Source organism: Hydra vulgaris, chromosome 08 (genome assembly GCF_038396675.1).
Source record: "Hydra vulgaris chromosome 08, alternate assembly HydraT2T_AEP".
NCBI classification, from domain to species: domain Eukaryota; kingdom Metazoa; phylum Cnidaria; class Hydrozoa; order Anthoathecata; family Hydridae; genus Hydra; species Hydra vulgaris.
In genome coordinates this window covers 37,762,369-37,786,259 of record NC_088927.1, presented here as the reverse complement: position 1 = coordinate 37,786,259, position 23,891 = coordinate 37,762,369, and the positions used below count along the sequence as shown (strand labels likewise).

At 29.1% G+C, this 23,891-nt stretch overlaps 1 protein-coding gene across 1 annotated transcript in view; it reads left to right on the top strand.

Annotated features, from left to right (window-relative positions):
• The window catches only part of LOC100203396 (probable aconitate hydratase, mitochondrial), a 50,657-nt gene extending 27,338 nt beyond the window's left edge, over positions 1–23,319 (top strand). The window contains exons 6-19 of the mRNA XM_065803632.1: positions 7,329–7,421; positions 8,627–8,785; positions 8,851–9,001; positions 9,120–9,316; positions 9,396–9,501; positions 19,439–19,532; positions 19,637–19,774; positions 19,888–20,278; positions 20,424–20,521; positions 20,592–20,685; positions 20,914–21,046; positions 21,124–21,144; positions 21,257–21,357; positions 23,037–23,319. Of these exons, the coding sequence (XP_065659704.1) occupies positions 7,329–7,421; positions 8,627–8,785; positions 8,851–9,001; positions 9,120–9,316; positions 9,396–9,501; positions 19,439–19,532; positions 19,637–19,774; positions 19,888–20,278; positions 20,424–20,521; positions 20,592–20,685; positions 20,914–21,046; positions 21,124–21,144; positions 21,257–21,357; positions 23,037–23,177 (1,917 nt within the window). The 3' untranslated portion in view covers positions 23,178–23,319. The remainder of the gene's footprint in view (positions 1–7,328; positions 7,422–8,626; positions 8,786–8,850; positions 9,002–9,119; positions 9,317–9,395; positions 9,502–19,438; positions 19,533–19,636; positions 19,775–19,887; positions 20,279–20,423; positions 20,522–20,591; positions 20,686–20,913; positions 21,047–21,123; positions 21,145–21,256; positions 21,358–23,036) is intronic.
• The last annotated feature ends 572 nt before the right edge of the window (positions 23,320–23,891 follow it).

The window sequence follows — 23,891 nt, the reverse complement described above, 5'->3', positions numbered from 1 at the left end:
ATTTGCTAGTGTTCTGATGCTGCAACTGTGACTTGAAAATATTGACAGATTTTGAGTTGATGATGTTGCTGGAAAGTGCACTCCATGGTGCACAATGGTGCACAACCCAATTTGTAAAAAAGTTAAGTCTTTCTACAGTTTTTGACTTGTTGCAGTTAAGCATAAACTCCTGGTTACATCTTAGGTTATACAACGTTGATTTGGAAAAGGGATAATGTTGTGGTACATAGAAAATATTGAAGGGTTAAATGTTACAACTTGAATAAATTGTCATGTGTGTTGTCATTGAATGTTTAAATTCAATATAACAAAATAAAAAAAGTCTAATTGACTATAAAAATATCATACTGTTGAGATCTAACACCATGTCATACCTATTACAGACAACGAGAAAGACAAATTTGCTCAATTAACTCTAGCTTAGCTTTAAATAAGTTAATACATTTAACTTCTATTGTTTCCAATGACAATCTGTTCCAGAATTTGACCATACGGTTTGTAAAAAACCCTCCCAATTACAATTTAAATATTTTTTTGTCAGTGTGAAAAAATGATGTTTGTTACCTCAATTAATTTAAAGATAGACCTGAAACATTTAAAGAGCATGAGTAGTTTGGTAACTCCGGTGATTTTGTTACTCGTTTTTGAATATTTTCTAATATATTTATATCTTTTTCAAGATGAGGACTCCAGTACTGCAAATTCTAAATGCGGACAAATATAACTGCAATACAGCAACTTTATTAGTTCAGTATCTTTATACTTTAATGATTTGGATATTATAGTAAATTTGTAGTTTGCAATAGATGAGGCAATTTTGATTTGCAGTTCCATCTTGAATTATTTGAAGTTAATACTTCCTAATATGGTAATACTTATTTCTTGCTTTACATTATTGTTAGTCATAAAGTATTTTTATTACCCATATGCATGGTATGACATTTTTCAAAATTAAATTGTATCTTCCAGTTAATTGCCCATTCTTCTAATATATTAATGTCGTTTTGTAAGTAGGTTGCATCAGTTTTATTGTTCACTTCAGCTATTACATTGTTATCATCTGCACATATCATTATTTGATTTACAAGTTGACTATGAAGATCAATGAATGTATTTTATTATATATGAATGTATAATAAAAGTAAAAATAAAATTAAACCATGCATAGATCCTTGTGGCACATTGCTTACTGCAACCCTTGGAATTGGGAAAAATGAGGTTGGCAATAATTTGCAGACGTCAATCTTTTAGAGGTTGGCAAAAAAAATGTAATACAAATGTCTTACAATAAAACATAGAAATGAGGTTGACAATATTTTGCTGACCTCAAACACTTTTAGGTTGGCATTGCCGAATGCCGACCCTAATTTCGAGGGTTGTTACTGTATTGTCCCATAATGGTACTCCTTTTCTTAGAACAACCCTTTGCTTTCTATCAGTTAAAAAAGACTTCATTCCTTTCAATAACATAGATGTAACACCATATGCCTCAAGTTCCAGAACTAATCTTTTGTGTGACACTTTATTGAAGGCTTTTTTTTAATCCATATCAAATGATTTACCATTTGCAACACCTATTGTTACTGTATCCATAGATTAGTTGTATGACTTTTACTTTTAATAAAACCATGATAAGAAAATAATATATTATTTATATTCAAATAATGTATTAGTTGGTTCTATATTATTTAAGGTTTTACAAAGAATAGAAGTCAGTCTATAGTTTGAAACTTTATCTCTATTAGCATTTTTAAACAATGGCATTATGTTAGTTGGGTAATTCCATGTCAAATGAGCCTGAAATTTTCAAAAATATCACCCTATATCTCAGATTTTACTGATTTTTACAGTGATTACTTAGTAAAATAAGAATTCCTTGAAAATTTTAGCCTCTGGTTCCAAGAAGATCCTGAAATAAGACCATTTTACTTTTGGGAGATATTGACCAAGCCCCTCTTGTCCACTCAGAATTACACATTTGTTTTGTGATTTCAAGTCACATAACTTTAAAAATGTTTGATCTTTTTACTTAAAAATTTGTATTTGGCTATTTTCCGGGTGGCAAATTAAATAAAATGATCAGAAATATGAAAAATTATTGTTAAGTATCTGTATTTATCAGTTTAGATAAATTTAGGCAATTTTTCATATACCTGTTTTTAGTGCCTAAGAACTTATGTGACCTTGATGATATCAAAAAAATATATAACATCATTCTATATTCATCGATTTGCATTTGATTTGCAAGTATATATAAGCATTTTGATTATTTGCAAGTATATATAAGCATTTTGATTTGCAATTATATGGATTTCCATATATGGGGAATGGGGCACTGACCCCACTTTTTTTCTAGTGGAATATTGCAATTGATTTTCACTACCTTCCCAACTAGCTGGTACTTTGAAACTTTTGGCATTTCTGTAGTGCCAATGAACATGCATGTGAAAGTTGTTTCCAGGGCCCAAGACAAAGGGGGAGGGGGTCATACGCCTCATTTTTTTGTAGCAGAATCATGTGATAGATTTTTCACTACTTTCTAAACAAACTGAAGCTCTGAAAATCTCAGCATTTGTGTAGTCCTGGACAAGGTGTGTTGAAATTGCTTCCGAGCAGACAAGCAGATGGTCTACAATGCCAGGGCACCAGGGTCCATGCCCCACTTTTTCTTTTTTTTCTAATTTCTAACTTTAACAAAGTAAAGATAACTTTAAAATATTGTCTTCAAAAAACTTTATGGTTTAAACTTGTTCCATTCGGTTTTTGATCATTCTATATTCAATGATCTTTTTTAATATATTTTACGTAAGTTCATATGTTTATAAGAATTTTGATTTCCAAGTATACAGATTAAAAACAGTCATTCATCTAAAATAATGATTTTAACAGAATCTTATTTAAAATTGAAATGTAAAATTTTAAACTTTTTGAATTGAAAAAAGTTGATACTTTTTAATGCTAAAATGTTAACTGCAAGTTGTTTACAGGGTTTTCGAAATTGTAAGGTAATTAAATCTATTGAAATAATTATTTAATCCTAAAGTAATTTAATCCTTTTAAAAAGTGTTTTAATCATTTTTTTAAAATTTTGATCAAAAACACTTATTCATAAATTAATGCAGGAATATAATAATATTCAAAGAGAACATTCGGAAAACATGAATTTGACAAATAATATCAAGGAGGGAGAAACGCCAAATTAGCTGGCGGACGCTAGATGGCAAAATAATACAATTACAGATGCACAAAGGAGACTTATAAGAAAGCTTGAAGATCATAAAGGACCAAAACAAATATTCAAAGAGCTTTAAATAAATGTTAAAACTGTTATGTCAATCATAAATCTTTTTAAAAGAACTGGTCAGATAGCCCATTTACAATCAAGGAGAAGTATTCTGCAAAAGCTTAATGGTGAGCATGTTGGATTCATTAAAGATAAAATTGATACCGGTTGTTCAATAACTCTTAAGAAATAAAATGAAAATCTTCATGATGACAAAAATATTAATTTCATGATGACAAAAACCTTTAACTGTAAATAAATTTCACAATTTAATTATTCTTTCAGAAGTTGTCAGCTTATTCCTGCCACAAGAAATACAGAGTCTAATATTGAAACATGTTATAGTTATTGTTGCGAGTATTTGGCTCTTAATGATGAAAATATAGTTTTTCTTTGGATGAATTCTGTATAAATACATCAACTTAAAACAAATATGGCAGAAGTGAACTAAATACTACACCACAAAAGGTGGTCAGAACTATACGATCGAAAAATCAATCAGCTTTGGCAGCAGCTTCAAAATCAAGAATTTTAAATTGTCAAAAAAAGGATGGTGCTTACAATAAAGAATCTTTTATGTCTTTTTTAAATGCCTTAATAATGGTCTTAACAAATAATGACTTATAAACACAATTTGATGTACCTAACATAACATTTAACATAATTAACAACAATAACAACAAACAATAACAATATATGTTCTGAAATAAAAGTTTACATTTCATGGTTGTTTACTAATAGTACGAGTACTAATCTACGGTAATAAAACCAATTAAATAACAATATATATTCTGAAATAAAAGTTTACATTTCATGGTTATTTACTAATAGTACGAGTACTAATCTAAGGTAATAAAACCAATTAAATAACAATATATATTTTGAAATAAAAGTTTACATTTCATGGTTATTTACTAATAGTACGAGTACTAATCTAAGGTAATAAAACTAATTAAATAACAATATATATTCTGAAATAAAAGTTTACATTTCATGGTTATTTACTAATAGTACGAGTACTAATCTAAGGTAATAAAACTAATTAAATGACAATAGCTATCATATTATTGAAGTAAATTTAATGAAGAGGATTATAATAATATCAATACTATTAAATATAGTAATGACAATAATAATGATTATATTAGTAATTATAATAACAATAATAATAATATTAATTAATATCACACAAATGTTAAACAATTTTAATAAGTAATAATGACGGTAATAAAGATAAAAATAAAATCTAAGTAATATTAGCATCACATTTAATAATAATATTAATAACAATAGTAATAATAATCTATTATGAGCCTAACATTTTGAAAACAGTATTTTTCTAACAAATAGTCAAAAAGACGGTTTTTAAATAGTGAAATAAAGTTTAGTGATTGAAAATGAAAAGGAAATTATTTTAAAATTTTACGCAATGGTTTGTAATAGAATTATCACTTTACAGAACAGTGATTTGGGATAACTTAAAGTTACTAAAAGATCAAAGGTAATAACGCGAACTTTTTTTAGTGGTAAAAAATTGGAGAATGACAGGCGGAGGTTGACTTGTTTATGATTCCAGACAAATAGACAAAAATTTCTGAGATTAAAATGCTTTTAAAAGGAATAAATTACCTTTTAAAGGGATTAAATAATTATTTAAAAATATTTAATTACCCTTCAAAGAGATTGAAAAACTCTGAAAACCCTGTAGTTAACTAAAATCCACAGTAAAAAATAACAAAAAAACTGTCATAAAAATAAAAGTAAAAAGAGAAAATTATCACCTTTTGAATTAATTATTTTAACTGATATTTAATTCTAAAACATTAAAATCGCATTGTTTTATTAAATAAGAACTATTAACAGTATCGAAAAAACATGTCATTTCACTAGTATAAAAGAAATTTATTACCTACTAAATTCATTGTAACATTTTTAGCTTTAATAAATTTATTTCAATTAAACAAGTTAATGAGACAAAAATAGTCTTTTACATTCAAAAAAAAGATAAAAGAAATCAATCACTGTTTTTCAATACAACGATGTTTAAGTTGCTTTAATTATATTAATTACTATTGGTTTCTCATTTTTAATTCTGAAATGTTATTTAGAAGTTAGTTTTAAAGTAAGTAAGGATTCGTGTGATTTTGGAAAACTGTCAAATGATACGGTTTTAAACTAATTTATTGTAGAAAGACTAATTTAAAGAGATTTGATTGTTATAGAAAAGATACCAGAGAAGAATTAATTTTGAGATCTGGAATAACAGATGACAAAATTTTAACAATCTGCCATCATCATCATTTAAAAAGTAGAACCATTCCTGGCATTAGGAGCTATCATCAATTTAACCCAGAGCCTATAAATACTATTTTAAATTTAAATGAACAAGTGAAGATCTTAATATAACAAACATTTTTTCTTTTTATGGTATTAAAAGTTCTTAAACTAATCAGCAAACTAACATTGATACATTGCAATTTGGTGAGTTTATTCTGTTTAAATACTGTGTTGATGCGTTTCATTGGATATTGGATTGGTATGATAAAATTTATTTTATTGAAATTTTTTTATGATGATCATAGGAGAAAAGAAGTTAAAATTTGTCATCTGATAAAGGTATTATAACAACATTTATAAACCTGTATAGGCCTTTTAACAAACTTTCCCGGTTATCTAAAACAGATGAGTGTTGGGTTTAACTACCAACACAATTTATATCATTGATGCACCTGTAACAATAACTGACACTTTTTTTTTGTATTTTAATTTGTAAATAATTAAATAAAACAGAACAAAAAACTTTTTAGTTTACTTTGTTAAAGTCACAAAAAAAAAATTTTTTTTAAAGTGAGGCTTTACCCGTGGTGGTCTGGCCCCATGGACCTTCTGGTCATCTGCCCTTGAAATAATTTTAAAATGGGTTCATCAGGACTACACAAATGCTGAAATTTTTAGAGCTCCAGTTGGTCTGGAAGGTAGTGGAAAATCTATCACAAGATTCCATTACAAAAAAGTGGGGCTCTTGCCCCAGTCCCCCTAATGTCTTGGGGTTCTGAAAACAATTTTAACATGCACATTTATTGGCACTACAAAAGGGCTAAAATTTTCAGAGCTTAGTCTGGAAGATAGTAAAAAATCACAATATTTCGCTACAAAAAAATGGGGACCGTATCCTGTTATCCATATATGAAATCCATTTACTTGCAGATCAAAATCTTCATATTTTTTGAGAGATCAACGAATATTGAATGATGTATTTTTTTTGTGTGTGTGTTTGTTATCATGGTACATGGTTGTTTTTTTTGTTATCATGCCACATGGGTTTCTTGAGCATAAAAAACAGGTATATAAAAAATTTCCCAAATATATTTAAATTGATTATTACAGGTACTTAATAAAAAATTTTTTTTCACTTCTGATCATTTCATTGGATTCGTCACCATCAAAGTAAGTAAAAAAATCAAATATTTTTTTAAGTTATGTAACTTGAAACCTCTAAATAAACATTGCAATTTTGAGGGGATAAGAGGGGCCTGGCCAATATGCTAAAAGTAAAATGGTCATATTTCAAGATCTTCTTGGAGCCATAGGCTAAAATGTTCAAGGAGTTTTCATTTTACTAAGCACTCTCAACTCTAAAAAATCAGCAAAATCTGAGATGTATGGTGACATGGCCTGGGTCAATTGACATGGAATTACCCAGCTGCCTTCCATAAATTATGTACTACACCTTCATGGATTGATTTTTTAAATAACAAAGTTACAGTTTTGTAAGTAAAGCTACAGTTTTGTAAATAAGTTCAGATCAGGTTACCATGCTAGTACAGGTAAAGTTTCTTAGCTATGTGAAGAAAAATTTTGATATAAAATCCCTCTTTCAATGTGGGTAAGTGTAGAAGGAGCTAGTAACCTTAGAAATATTGGTGATATTATCAAAAAAGGTATTACCTTTTTTGCAGTATATACATTAGCATTAGTATGTAAGCTTATTTTTTTTAATTTTATGATATGTTGTCAAGTTATTATTTGTTTTCATATATTAAAGGACATCAATAAAGAAGTATATGATTTTCTTTCATCTGCAAGTAAAAAGTATGGTGTTGGCTTCTGGAAACCTGGATCAGGAATTATTCATCAAGTATGTGTGTTTTATAATTTGAGCAGTATGGGTTAAAAACTTATTTTCTTCTGTTTTTAAAATTGTTTTGTATCATTCAAGGTTTTTTATTTAAAAAAAACAAACAGTCTGTACCTATTTATTTTACTAAATTTATCTATTTTTAAATAAATCTTTATTTATATAGTGCGTCTATATATATATATATATATATATATATATATATATATATATATATATATATATATATATATATATATATATATATATATATATATATATATATATATATATATATGTATATATATATATATATATATATATATATATACATATATATATATACATATATATATATATATATATATATATATATATATATATATATATATATATATATATAGAGAGAGAGAGAGAGAGAGAGAGAGAGAGAGAGCATAAAAATGAGCTTTATTAGATAAAAGTCATTTTTGAGAATAATATTATTTTTAAAATTTTTCTTGAGTAAACAATTTCTTTTTTTTTTATATTAATTTTATCTTAATTATTCTATATTAATTTTTTCTATATTAATTTTATACTGTTTTAAAAAGCATTTGTTAAACTAAAGCAGCTTTTAAACAAGATCAAAGCATTTTTATTTTGGATTGTCTTTCAGAATTGACTTGTTTTACTTTCATAGCATTTTTTAAGCAATTTTGATAATTATTTTTTTCTGGTCTACAGCATCTGTTTATTGGCTCAACTTTTTTAACAACCTGTTTAATTATAAAAATTTAATATTTGCATCAAACTACTATAAGAGAGTTCTAAGAGAGGTTTCTTTAGAAAGTCAGGCTATGTAAGAAAATTGTAAAACTATATTTTTTAAATGTATCTTATAAATTCTTTAAAGTTATTTTTAGTTTACATTTCAATTCAAAGTATTATCAATAATCATTCTTACTTTTAAAACATAAATCAAAATTATACTTTTAGGTAATAATAAAAATTCTCATGTTCCGATAATAGATATTTAATAACATTCTGATTCAATAAACTTTTTTTAATTTTGTTTATAAGTGATTGTCTTGCCATTTAAAAATGTTTAATGTTTTATATATAATATTTTCTATAATTATTCTTTTTTATATATATTAAAAAAAAACATGTGTATTCACAAATTTTTTCTTTTTACTAAATAAATTTATTTTACCAAAATATTCTAAAAATATTTAATATATTAGATTATTCTTGAAAACTATGCTTTTCCTGGCATACTGCTGATTGGTACAGATAGCCATACAGTTAATGGTGGAGGACTGGGTGGTGTAACTATTGGTGTAGGTGGTGCTGATGCAGTAGATGTGATGGCTGGAATACCTTGGGAATTAAAATGCCCTAAGGTAAGTCAATTTTTAAACAGTATTGTTTTGAGCTATAAGTTTATTTTAATTTTTACAAATTTTAGATAATTGGTGTAAAATTAACTGGAAAACTTGGTGGTTGGACTTCTCCTAAAGATGTTATTTTAAAAGTAGCTGATATTCTTACTGTTAAAGGAGGAACCGGAGCTATTATTGAGTACTATGGTCCTGGTGTCAACTCTATATCATGCACTGGTATGCCATTTGCAAAATATGAAAATAAACTATAAAAAATTAAAAAAAAATATCATTTATTAAAAACATAGAAATTGTAAAAAAAAATTAAAAAAAGTATTGTATTTATTATCTTTAGGTATGGGAACTATTTGTAACATGGGTGCAGAAATAGGAGCAACAACTTCTATTTTTCCATTCAATGAAAGAATGACCCGTTACTTAAGTGCTACTGGTCGTAAAGATATAGCTTTGCTTGCAGAGCAATACAAAAGTTTGTTAGAAGCTGATAATGGAGCTGAATATGATCAACAATTTGAAATTGATTTATCAACGGTAATTTAAATGTTTCTAAAATCAGAAGAAAATAAGTTCCTTAATGTTTTTTTTTTGAGAAAGTTTTTTATTAATTTAGTTAGAGCCCCTTGTCAATGGACCATTTACACCAGATCTCGCTCATCCTATCTCCAAGCTTGGCCAGAATGCTAAAAGTAATGGTTGGCCAACAGAAGTTAAAGTTGGTGAGTCGTTTAAAACATGTTTTAAATTGTAACCTGGCAGAAGATGCTGGATATTTTTATTATATACTTAAATAAAATACTGTTTATAATATTTTGTATTATTGTTATATTATTTTTGTTTGTATTCTCAATGTAATTAAATGCATTTCAAACCAGTCTGACAATTAACTTGAAACTGGCAAATGTATAAATCTGTGTTGAAAAAATCCAAACATGCAGAAACTTGGTTGGGTGAAGCTCATCTTTTTTTCATCAAATAAAACATCAATCACTTAAGGAATTATCAGATTTTAAGGAATTATCAGGTTTTTTAAAGTATATGCAGTCAAAAACCTCAGAAAAAGAGAGCAAGTCACCGTTTTGATCTTAACTTAGATAACAAAAGCATGAAATTCCTAATTAAACTTTTTAAATTACTTTAAAAAACAGATATATTGGCAGAAGCTTTGGCGCAGATAATAATTGATAACAATAATCTTTTATGTGGCTTAGATGTTGAGTAGACTGTAATGTAGATGTTGAGGAGGCTGTAATGCAGAACAATGTCTAGACAGGTCATCCTGCTACTGGTAACATGTAACCCAGTACAACCTGTTTCGTGTCCTGCTGCCTTGTAGGATACGCTTTTTTAGGCAAAGGCTAGGAGAAGCTAACTCTGACTTTAAACACCCCCTGCACTGGGGCTCTTGGTTGAGTAAAGGCTAGAGATGGTGTCTCGATAAAAATACTCATCTTGGGCAGATGTTAACCGCATCAGGCTACTGTTTTGTAGAAGGCCTCTAAGGGGTAAACAGATTCTATCTGTTGACACTCTCACACCCCTTCTTCATCTATTAGCCTGACACAGGTGTATTTTTAATACATTGCTTCCAGTTTAGGATGTTAAATGCTGGATCTTCTTGACTCAATGCATGGGTTTTGCTTGTGTCTCTTTTTTTTATAACTAGGCTACTCATTCTATTATCTCCTATTAAGGGTACAGCTCTAAAACTTAGTTTTATGGTTCAGAGGCCGGCTTGTAGTCAGGTTTCCCAAACTCTGGTAGCTCTCAGCGAGGCTGATTCCATCAACAGCTGCAAAATATCAGAGTACTAGCAGTGCCATGTTGCACGTGGATGGTGTCTCTGTTAGTACTTTTATTGTTCCTTGTAGTCGAGGCCACATTTGGAGCCCTTTGTTATGACTTAAGGTTTATTAATAGTAATAAGGCAATTGCTTGGGCTATTAATAGTGTACTGAGTACTATCTATGCTTTGAGTCAAGTTCTTTAAGAAATTTAAAAATGACTAAAGTACCAAAAAAAAAAGTCTCATCTTATTATTTTAGTGTTGAGGGTTATCATCCTTTAATTCGTAAAGATTCCAATAGTTACATGCTTGGCCTGTGCATTTACATTCATAAGAATTCACCCATATGTTGGGAAACTAGGTTTGAATCCACAGACTATTCTTTTATGTGCTTTCATTTAGCACCACTTCACTCTATCGCTTTTCTCTTTGTTCTATATCGCTCTCCTTCATCTCAAGACTGCACTCTTTTCGATGTTATTTCTGATCAAATTGACCGAGCCCTCTCTCCTTTCCATCAGCGAATATCGTTGTTGTTGGTGACTTTAATGCTCATCCCACCAAATGGCTTGGCTCTGTGTCAGTGACTCTGCAGGCGTTAAAGCCCACAACTTTTGTCTTTCTCAATCTCTAACTCAAATAGTCAACTTTCCAACTCGTTTTTCAGACAACCCAAATCATTAACCTTCTCTACTCAGAAACAAGACTTTTATCTTGTTTCTGATCCTAGTCAGTGCTCAGTTTCTACACGTTCACCATTAGGTGCTTCTGATCACAGCTTGATCTCTCTAAAACTATTATCTCATTCTTCTTCATCATCAGAATCCTCCTATCACCGTACCTCTTCCAACTACCTTAAAGCTGACTTGGACTCTTTCCATGGTTTTCTTTGTGATGACTCTTGGGTAGAAATTTTTCATCTTCCTACTGATAAATGTGCTTCTTACATAACTTCTTGGATTTAGGCTGGCATGGAATCCTTTATTTTCCTCGATGGACCCAAGTCAAGTCTCACTCTTCTCCTTGGTTTACCTCACATTGTGCTGCTGTAATTTCCAATCAAAACCATTGCTTTCATATCTATCAGCAAAACAATTCTCCAGAAAACAGATGTCTGTTTACTATTGCTAGAAACCATAAAAATAGTTTTGTCTAACACCAAAGCCTGCTATTCTCAGGTCACTAAGTCTCATATTTCATCTCCAATATTAGGCTCTCTTGACTTCTGGAGAATCTTTAACAGTATCTATAATAATGGTAAATCTTTTATTCCACCTCTCTTGTATGGTTCAGATTTTGTCACCTCACCTAAAGACAAAGCTGAATTGTTAGCTAAGAACTTTTCATCAACATCATCTCTTGATTCCTTTAGTTGCGTTCTACCTGATATAGCTGACAAACTGGTTGATCAATTGCTTGACATTTGACCACTCCAACTTCTGTATCTAAAGCGATTTCCTGCTTAGACTCCTCTACAGCTTGTGGTCCGGACTACATACCTGTTGTAGTCTTGCAGAAGTGTTCCCCAGAGCTGTTGTCTATACTTTTAAAACTATTTAACAAGTGCTTATCAGAGTCTTGTTTTCTAGCATGCTGGAAAGCAACATTTGTTATCCCTATTTTCAAAAATTCTGGAGAGCGATCTGACTTTTCTAACTACTGTCCCATTCGTCTTCTTCCTATCATAAGCAAGGTTTTTGAATCTTTAATTAACAAACACTTAATCTCTCATCTTGAATCTAACAACTTTCTGACCATCAATATGGATTTTGATCTTCTTGTTCTACAGCTGATTTGCTAACTTAATAAGAGATAGATTTTATCGTGCATTAGATAGAGGTGGAGCGGTTAAGGTTATCGCTCTTGACATTTCTAAAGCTTTTGATAAAGTTTGGCATGCTAGTCTTCTTCATTAGCTTTCTTCTTATAGCGAATCAGGTAACATCTTTAAGATTATTGAATCCTTTCTTTCCAATTCTAGTATAAAAGTTGTTCTCAATGGACAACACTCTTCTTCATATCCTGTAACTTCAGGGGTTCCTCAAGGTTCTATCCTTGGCCCTATGCTCATTTAATTAACATTAACAATATTCTAGATATACTCATATCTAAAGTGGCCTTGTTTGCTGATAATGCTACCATTAATTCTTGTCATGATAAGAAGCCAACACTCTGATTGCTTGGAGGGGCCATTTGAGCATGGGGCTCACAATGACTGGTGAACTTTAATTTAGATAAAGCCAATTTTTTTCAGCCAATCGTTACCATATTACCATTAATTTAGATCTTCCTTTATTTATGAACAGTAATGTACTTGATGAGTCATCTACCCTTCATCTTTTAGGATTAACTCTTACTTTCTATCTCTCTTGGAAACCATATATCAAATCCATTGCAAAGTTTGTATCTGCTAAGGTTTAAGGTTCTCTTTATTGTGCTCAACACTTTTTTACTCTGGATCCTGTTTTTGATCTTTATAAGTCTTAAATCCGTCCTTTTATGGATTACTATTGCCATCTCTGGGGCGGATCTTCTAATGATGTCCTTTCTCTTTTAGACAAGGTGCAAAAATGCATTGTAAACATAGTTGGACCTGCTCTTGCAGCCAACCTTCAACCATTATCAGATTGTCGTAATGTTGCTTCTCTTTCTCTTTTCTACAAATACTATAATGAGCACTGCTCTAAAGAGCTAGCGTCTCTTGTGCCATCTACTAGAATTCATTTTTCGTGTTACTCGTCATTCAATTAAGTGTCATCCTTTTTTTGTGACTCTTCCTAAGTGCTCCAAAAACGCTTATTCGTCTAGTTTTTTTCCTTGAACATCAGTTTTTTGGAATTCGTCTTCTTTCATCTTGCTTTCCTGATTCATATAATTAGCTATCTTTTAAGTCGTCTGTCAAATGTTATCTTGCTCTATAAACTTCATCTTTTCTCTTCTAGTAATTCTAATAGTGGTTGCTTGCAGCCTTGTTGGAAGTAAAGATGTTGAAAAAGATGTTAAGGAGGTTGTAATGCAGATGTTGAGGGGGCTGTAATGTAGATGAGGCTGTAATGTAGATGTTGAAGAGGCTGTAATCAGATGTTGAGGAATCTGTAATATAGATGTTGAGGAGGCTGTACTGCAAATGTTGAGGCTGATTTGCAGATTTTGAGGAGGCTGTATTGCAGATGTTGAGGAGGGTGTAATGTAGATGTTTTAGAGGAGTTGAAAGATGATCTTGAATTGTTTAAAAGAATATTCAGTGCTCAATTCAACGTCACGGTCGAAGAGTTAATAGACAGATTTTTATGTTGATATTGTCAACAAATTTCAGATGAGGACATCATTGCAGAAGTTTTTAGACATGGCGCTATCAAAACTGAAGAAGAATCTGATGAGGAGTGGATTTATATTGAGATCAAGATAATATGACAAAGTTTCTCAAACACATAAATTGTCTTATTGACATGGGTTTATACATATAAAACCCAATCTACAATTTCTGACATTTTTTTTTTTTTTGAAAATGTATATTATATAATATATATTGTAAAATTTAAAATATATAATTTATATTCTACTTAGGCCTAAGATTCACTATTTGTTTGTTTGTTTTGATTATATTTGTTACATTAACCAGAATATTTTAGTCAACTTTCTCTTATTCCAAAACCTCTTTAATTTGAACTTTTATTTTTTCCTGTAAAGTTCAAAGTACTTATCAAATACTTCAGTTGCGCTGTGTTAAAATACTGTTATCAAACTATTTTAATTTGAAAAAATTTTATTTCCATTTTGATTAAAATTGTTTGATAATAATTTGTGATATATATACTAATTTTACTAATGACAGTTTTTACATAGCTTTAATGCACCTCTTAGATAAATAAACATTAAATTTAAAAATCAAAAATATATAAATGTAATTAAATATGTTACATTTACTACACATATTATAAATATTTATTAAGTTAGTAAGTTTTATTAAGTTATTGTATCCTTATTTTTAATGAGGTTGGACAAGTTATATAAAAAAACAACAAAACAATGAAAGTATAAATAAAGTTTATTTAAAAAAATCCTTAATTGAAAAGAAAAAAACAAGTAAAAGGTCATTCATTCAAAGGTAGCACTGCAAAGTTCATTGCTATTACATTTTTAATAGAATTCATTCAAAAGTTATTTTCAACTATATTGTTAGTGATTTTAATCTTATTTTTGTTTATTTATATGAAGCAGAATAATGTATTGAAGAAATTTTTAAATAGCTTCAAGTTTTTTTTATAAAGTTTTATTAATTTACATTTATGTTCATGTTCACCTTGTATAAAATATCACTAAACTTTTGCTGCACAATTATTAAAGGATAGTTTAAATAAATTTCTATCAAATAATAATGTAATGAAGCTAATGACTCAAAATCTAGCTTGTTGATTACATCAAGAGCATTTAGTTCAGTAAATGTCTAGAATAAGCATTTCTTTTTTTTTAACAAAGGTGCAGTCATTGAAAAAAGTGAATTCCAACAATGACGAACATCGAGATGCAGTTCGATTTCTTTCCCAAATTCCTCAGTAACTTTCTTCTGAAAAATTTGATTACAAACTGATGACATTTTCATGAATTTCACTCCTTTTCGTGCACTCATCAAATTTTCAGGGTAGTCAACATTAATCTCGTTGTTTACTGATTCAAAACTTAAATTATCATCCTTAATTTCATGTTCATCCTCTTCTGAATCACTGTCCGTTTCCTTGGGAACTGGTATGTTTATGTCTTTATTTTTCTTTTACAACATGTCGCATACACCAAGATGAATTGCATGATTAAAGCAAAACTGATCAACAATGTCCGCTGAGCCTTAAACCGGATACCCGGATCCGATACCCAGTTTAAGGCTCAGCGAGTCTTATGGTTTGAATGTTTTGCCTTGTTTCTAGGGCAGCGGTGCATTGTCGATCTGGATCTCTACTTTTTCTAGGAAAATATTGTAGTAGGGATTGTGAATCCAACTTGAAGTTGAACTTGGCCACAGCTTTTTAGATGTTTTGAGAACATTCAAGTTTATGTATGCTTCCATATATGTCCGAATACACACTAAAAGAATTAACTTTATAACTTAAATTTTTTCTTATCGAATGTTTTTATATATAAGCGAATGCTTTAAAGGATTTGCTAATATAATATGTTTCTATATTAGAAAATGTTTTAAAAGCATTCGCTAATATAAAAAATTTTGATTAGAAAGATTGAAGTTAATAAGTTAATTCTTTTAGCGCGTATTTAAAAAACTTTAAAAAAAAGCACTTTTCATTTATTAACTCTCTATTTTAGGAAAAAAGCGAAATATCATAATTTGACTAGAAAATTTTTTACAGCCCCATTATGCTGAAGCACTCCAAAGTGTGGCAGTATTTCACTCAATGTACCGATTTGAAAAGTGGAAAATGCAATAAGTGTTCAACGATAATATCAAACAAAGATGGAAATACTTCATCAATGATTAAACATTTAAAAGTTAAACATGGAATTTCTTTATCAACACAGGAAGGAATAGGAGAAAATTCTGGCACCAAATGATTTAAGACCATCGACACTTTCGTTTCCGTCTCAAGAAAGCCTTTAGAAGAAATCGTCTCTAAAATGGCCGCTCTTGATGGTATATCAGTTAGGGCGATTACAAAGTCTAGTTTTATTCGTGAAAGTTTAGTAAAATCAAGTTATAATCTTCCTAAAGCCAAAAGAGATGTTATGAATTTAATTCATAAGTTTTATGAAAAAAAGAAGTTGGAAATATTAGGATTGTTATAAGAAAATATTAAAGAAGGCCGACGATTTAGCATTACACTTGATGAATGGAGGAGTATGAAAATTTGACTCTGAAGTTTATAATCTGGGTTTAGTGAAAATTTTTAACTCGTGCACAGCTGTACAGTTAGTTGAAAAAGTAGAACAACATTTAAACACAAATAATATTAATTTTAAAAAACATATAGCTGGTTCAACCGGCGACGGTGCAAGTGTAATGATAAAATTTGGACGAGAATCTCCTAATTTCTATAATTTGTGTTTGAATCACACCATACACTTAGCTCTTTGTGATGTACTATATAAAAAGAAAAGTATTACCGTCTTGCAAGATAAAGATGAGGTTGATGGAGATAGAAATGACCATGGTCAACATGATATTAATGATGGTCAAGATGAAAATTATTGTTCTGATGAGAGCGACGGTGACGTTGAAGAGTACAGACAAGTTGAATTAACAAGTTTAGGCAATGTAGAAGAAAATATAATGAGTGTTCGTATAATTGTTAAATTTTTTAAAAGTTCTTTTATGAGAAATAATATTTTGCAAGAAAAGATCAAAATAGTTTTAGGTAACTAACTTCAGCTAGTGTTAGACGTAAGAACTCGTTGGAACTCAATGAATCGAAATGATATCTAGATTTTAAAATTTTTTTATATCATTAAAGAAGCTCTACAAGATATTGGAAGTGTACATTTAATAGAAAATATTAATATTTAATTATTAAATGAATTGGAAAATACTCTAAAGCCTATTAAATTAACTGTTGAAGCTCTTAGCAGAGACAATGCTAATCTTGCAACAGCTCGATTAACAATTGATTTTATGTTAAGAAATTTAAAAGAATCCAATGCTAATTTAAGTAGAGAGCTATTAATGACGATGAAAACTCAAATAAATAGCCATAAAAACCAAGAAATAGAAGAGCTATTAGATTCTCTTGTAAATGGTACTATGCCTTCAGAGAAAATACAATTATTTACAACAGATTTACTGAAGAGATTATTTGGTGAGGATGAAGAACTGCAAAATACATATGAACAGGGTTATTCGGCTGAAAATAACGAAAATACTACAGGAAACACACTACCATTAACACTGGAGGAAGAACTACATAAGATATTAGAAAGTGCGAAATGTCCAATTTTGCCAAGTTGCGGAGATAAATTAACTGATATTAAAAAAGAATTTTTATTATTTTCAAAAACTAAAAAAAGAACTGTATATTTAGGAAAATTGTATCAAGCGTTAATGACGATAAAACCAGCATCAACAAATTCCGAACGAACATTTTCTGTAGCATCCAACTTCTGTACAAAAAATCGCTCTAGATTATCGGACAATTCATTAAGTGCATTAGTTTTTTTAAAGTTTTATTTTTTAAGTAAAGATAATTGCTCTGTTTTGTATTAAACACTTACAAGTATTTTAATTGAGTTGAGTTTATTTTTGCTAGTCTATTTACATGCATTTTATAAAATGCGATATTTTTAAAAAAGTAATGTCAAGTTTATTTAGTAGTTTAAAATTATAATAAAAGTATAGAATAATACATTTACGTTAGACGTTGAACTGGAAAAAAGTTGTTTTATTTACCTTGACGTATACGAAATCCATTTTTAAAAATCAGCGTGAGAGCAAAAAATCCTTTCATGTATAGCATGAAAGGATTTTTTGCTCTCACGCATTTTAACTATAGTTAAAATTGCAAGTTAAAAAGGCGTTTTGGACCCGCACCCGATAAATATTCTTAGGCTCAACTCGGACTTGTTGGGTCTAAAAATGCCGGGTTTTCCCAAACCCTAACAGACACCAAATGAATTCAAATTATCCTTAATATTTTGTATTAAATTTTCAGCTGGACAGAAACCATAAATCCTAATGAGGCCAGTTTTATAGGTTTTCTTACATTCACTTTCATGTAGGTTGACACCAATGTATCAATGCCTCAAAGATGTGTATTCATATGCGTTAAGCTGAATTTATGTCCCATTTTAATTTTTTTGATAATTTTTTGTTTCATCGCCTCCTTTTTATCAGAAAAATCTTGATGGACTAAATTTATCGCAGTTGTAGGACTTTTAGGAAGATGATATCCTCTTTGTTGAATCGATGAGCAAATAAATTTGTTGTTTGTTATCGTATTAATCGAAACACCGCCTGTAGCTAGATCAGCTACAATTTTGTTTGTAAACAAGGTTTGTTTTTTGTAAATAACTGTCCATGGTTTTAATTTTTTTTTTCTAATGGTGGATTTAAGCTGCTGCTTGTTTCTCCAGTCGAAGGGCTATTGGTAGTAATTCCATAACGCAAAATATGATTCCGCAAAGTGTTGTGGATCCACCAGAACATGTTACAATGGAACCGCATCTATTGCAGATGCCTTCAACATCTCTTGAATTTGGAATTTTACGCTGGGCAGCAAATTTCCATACTGATGACATGATTTATCTGGAAGATATGTACTTTCAAAATATATTTTCATCATAAGAAATAAAAAATAAATAAAAAGATAAGAAACATTGTGAATTATTTTTATTACATACCTATATGTTAATATTTTGTTGAACCAAAATAAACACTAAAAATATATGTATGTTTTTTTAAGGAATAAAAACTCTTTAATGTAAAGAATTGGCCATTCTTTTTGAGTATTCAAATACTTTTTATTCGAATATATTTGCGTGTTTTATTTAATATTCAAACTTTTTTTTGGAATACTTGAATAATTTTGAAAATGAAAAGACATGTTATGCTTTCCAGCAAAATATCTAAATAATAAAACAAAAATTTAATTACTTACAAATTTGATTTTTTATACTTTTCTATAATAAATAAACATTCAAAAGGCATTATACAAAAAAACTGCCAATAAAAATTGTTTTTGAAAACCGATATTTTTTATTTATATTGGTTTTGACCAAAAGCCGTGGTTTTCGGTTATCAGTTAAAACCGATTGGAAACTCTAAAATATATTTAAAAAAGCGACAGCACATATTATATATTTGAAACATGTTTGAGCATTTAAAAATTTGGTAAAGTTCAGTTTAAAATAGTTATTTTTACATAATACTTAAGGTTTAATTGGAAGCTGTACAAACAGTAGCTATGAAGATATGGGAAGGTCTGCAAGTATTGCTAAGCAAGCTCTTAGTCACGGAGTCAAAGCTAAGTAATGATTATTTCCGTTTACATTTGGAATGTTTAAATAAATTTTTATATATAAATGTCAATGTTATAACCCAATTTTTTTAATTTATTTTTCGTATTATTTAGATCAATATTTACTATTACTCCTGGATCTGAACAAATTCGTGCTACAATAGAACGTGATGGAATAGCACAAACATTGAGAGATTTAGGTGGTATAGTTTTAGCAAATGCTTGTGGTCCTTGCATTGGTCAATGGGACAGGTAATCATCTAACAAATGAATAAAATATTTTTATTTATTCCTTTTCTTTGTTTCGGGTTAATTGTCTTTACTAAAAAACCATATTTAAGCTTTTTTTTTTTTTTAATTTAAAGAAAAGATGTTCCAAAAGGTTCTAAAAACACTATTGTGTCATCTTACAATCGAAATTTCACAGGAAGAAATGATGCTAACAACAACACACATGCATTTGTTACATCACCAGAATTAGTTACAGCATTAGCAATTGCAGGAGATTTAACTTTTAATCCAATTACTGATGAGCTTACAGGTTCAGATGGGAAAAAGTTTAAATTAAAAAGTCCTTTTGGAGAAGAGTTACCTGCAAAAGGTTTTGATCCAGGTCAGGATACTTATCAATCTCCTCCAAATGATGGTTCAAAACTCACAGTTGTTGTTGATCCAAAAAGTGACAGGTTGCAACTTTTAGCACCATTTCAGCCATTTGATGGAAAAGACTTAATTGATGTCCCTATTTTAATAAAGGTATTTAATTTGTAAAATGACTTTTGCTTTTGATTTTTACAATTTTTAGTTTTTTATATAGCCAAGACTGGTAAAAATTGATGTTAAAATAAAAGGGCTTCACTTTTTAAAATTTTTAAAAATGGGTTGTTTATTTTTATGTCAGGCTAAAGGAAAGTGCACAACAGATCATATTAGTATGGCCGGACCATGGTTAAAATACAGAGGACATTTAGACAATATTTCAAACAACATGCTTATTGGGTAAATGAAATTGACGTAAAATGTATTATTAAAAAAAAAATTTTGTACACTTTTTTCATTGGTAATTTAGAGCAATAAATGAAGAAAATGGTGAAGCAAACAAAGTCAAAAATCAGTTGACTGGAAAATATGGTACTGTACCAGATACTGCAAGAAGCTATAAGGTATATACTATACTATAATTATATTTTACAAGGTATATATTAAGAAGCCTAAGGTATATAGAGAGATAAAATATATATAGAGAGAGATCATTGCTTCGTAAGCTCATTACAGTAAAAAAGTTTCTTTTATGATGTTAAATTGTTTTTTGATGTTTTAAAAAAAAAAGATGTTTTTATTAAGAAACTTTCCGTAACTACTTCAAATCAAATTTATAATTGATTTATAAGGCTGCCGGTGTAAGTTGGGTTGTCATTGGAGATGAAAACTATGGAGAGGGCAGTAGTAGAGAGCATGCTGCCCTTGAACCAAGACATTTGGGTGGAAAAGCAATTATTGTTAAAAGTTTTGCTCGTATTCATGGTAACATTTGTTTTAAACTATTTTAATGTTTTTATGCAATAAGCATAGTGAATAATTTTTTCTACTTTTTTGTTTAGAAACTAATCTAAAGAAACAAGGTTTGTGTTTATTATAATATAACACATATAATTTTGTAAATGTTTAAGATAGTGAAAAAAGTTTTTAAAGTATACAAAAATTTTATAAGTTGCTTTATATTGAACATTATAGGTATGCTTCCATTGACGTTTGAAAATAGCTCAGATTATGCAAAAATAAAACCAAGTGACAAAATATCACTTATTGATTTAGCCGCTATTGCACCAGGAAAAGTAAGTCTATATGTGTGTGTGCGTGCGTGCGCGTGTGTGTGTGTGTGTGTGTGTGTGTGTGTGTGTGTGTGTGTGTGTGTGTAAAGAGAGCAAAAGTGTGCAACAGAGAAAGAGAGATTGATAATAAATTATATTGCCTTCATTATCATACAGCCTGACTTTTTACATTTTCCAGAAAAATTAGTAGGACAGTTATTTTTAAAAATTAGTAGGATAGCAGCAGCAGCAGCAGTAGTAGTAGTAGTAGTAGTAGTAGTAGTAGTAGTAGTAGTAGTAGTAGTAGTAGTAGTAGTAGTAGTAGGACAGAGTTTTAACATTTTACTGTACTTGCTAAAACTGTTTAATTTTTTTTTCTTTTATCGTGAATGTCTAATTTGCAATTAAATTTTCTTATATTATGAACGGTCGATTACTGATTGTTTTCGTTCATTCCAATAGCGATAAAAAATCAATTTTTCAGGCAGTAAGCAATTTCAGGACTTTACAGTTTTCGAGTTAACTAATTTCCCGGTATACCTTCAATTTCGACATTTTCTTTTTCATTTAAGCCGAAATTTCTTTTCCTGGAGCATTATTTTGAGGTCTGCAAAAAGCCAGCAGTTGCTGGAAGCTAGATTGGGGGGATGTTCGAGGTAGCAATTTGAAGCATAGTTCATTCACTTCAACTATCTTTTTCACTGACTTGTGAAGTTACATTGATGAAAGTAATAGGGTGGCCAGTAACCTGAAAAATGGAAATTCTAAACTATTTTAAAAAGTCAGAGAATTTCTTAAATTTTGAAAAAGTCATGGAAAATTCAGGGAATTTTAATGAACCCAGCAACAAAATATTTTTTTTTTTTAATTTTTTTTTTTTTTTGCTTAAAAAAAACTAAAATTAATTTTTTTTAATTTTTTTTTGTTTAAAAATGCTTACTAATTAAAAGAAATCAGTTTTTTTGAGAAATTCTAATATTTGGGTAAAGTTGTGTGAGTTTTATTTGTTGCCTTTTTATTGCTACATTTGTTAAATTTACACCGGTAAGTCAGGGAAGTTTCATTTTATCAGGGAAATTGAAATCAGAAATTGTTTAGTTACCCTGAGTAAACATTTCTTTTTATTTTAATTGCAATTAATTAAAATAGAGCAGGGAATCAGTATCAGGGATAATCAGTACTAGTATATCAAATATCAAAAGTTTTACGTAAATCAACAAACAACAACATAAAACCTGTTTTAGTCTTTTAACTGATTTTAAATGAATTTAAAGCAAATACTGTTTATTATATTTTATGTTTGTTATATTATATTTAATGTTTATTATATTTTATGTTTATTATATTTTATGTTTATTATATTTTATGTTTATTATATTTAATATGTTAAAATGTATGTAAAGTAGAAAAGTAAAAATAAGACGACAAGATAATGTTTAGATAATTAGATAATGTTCATTTCGAAAAATACAACAAATTAGACCTGTCATTATCTTAAGTCAAAATGCCTTAAGATAATGACACGTGTGACGCCTTAAGTTTTGGTTTATTTAAATTGAAACAAATGAATTTATATATATATATATATATATGTATTTTTAGATATTTAATAAGACGTTTGACTAAGATTGTGTTTTAGCTGTTATGTATTTGTAAAGTAAGTATATTTTTGAATGTCTTGATTAATTACATATTAATTTTAGCCAATTAAATGCGTGGTGAAACACTCTGATGGTTCTCATGAAATAATCAATCTTCTCCATACAATGAACCTTGGACAAATTGAATGGTTTAAAGCCGGAAGTGCTCTCAATAAAATGGCAAACGATAAACGATGCAAATGATAAACGAAGAAAATAAATTTTTTATTATACTCTTATACTTTTCGATTTTCAGAAATTTGAAAATTTTCTTAAAGTTATTTTAGTGCTATGGTATAAAAAGATATTTTAATGACGTTTTAAAGATAATTGTTATGTTTTAGTAGCAGAACGTGTTTTATATTTTTATTTTAATATATAAACGTGATAGTAAACGAATATATAAGCGTGATAGTAAATAGATATATAAGCGCGTTAGTAAATAGATTTTGCCCACAATTAGTAAATTTTTTGTTTAAGGTGGTAGTCTACCTTTAACCTAAATCCTAGAATTTTGTATAAAAAAACCCAATTTTTGGCTGCAATATAAAAAACCTTACAAAACTAAGGAATTTAAATTTTCAAATTTGGTTTTGGAACACTGTTTTTTGATCCGCGGGACCAAAAAAAGGGCATTTACGCTGCGATAAATGACTCAAGAACGATTAAAGATACAGTTCTGGATTTTTTTGTACATCATCTAATAAGGAAGTTGAATTGGCTGAATTAAGGAGAAAAAAATATTAAAAAGTTTTTGTTTAAATGATAATTCAAAATGGCAGCACAATTTTGACCCAAAATACAGATTTTGAGCCCAATTAACTAAAGAACCAAAAAGTTGAAATAATTTTTTTTAATTCAGCTAATAGATTATATCTAAAAGAATCAATGTACCAAATTTCAGGTCCATAACATTTA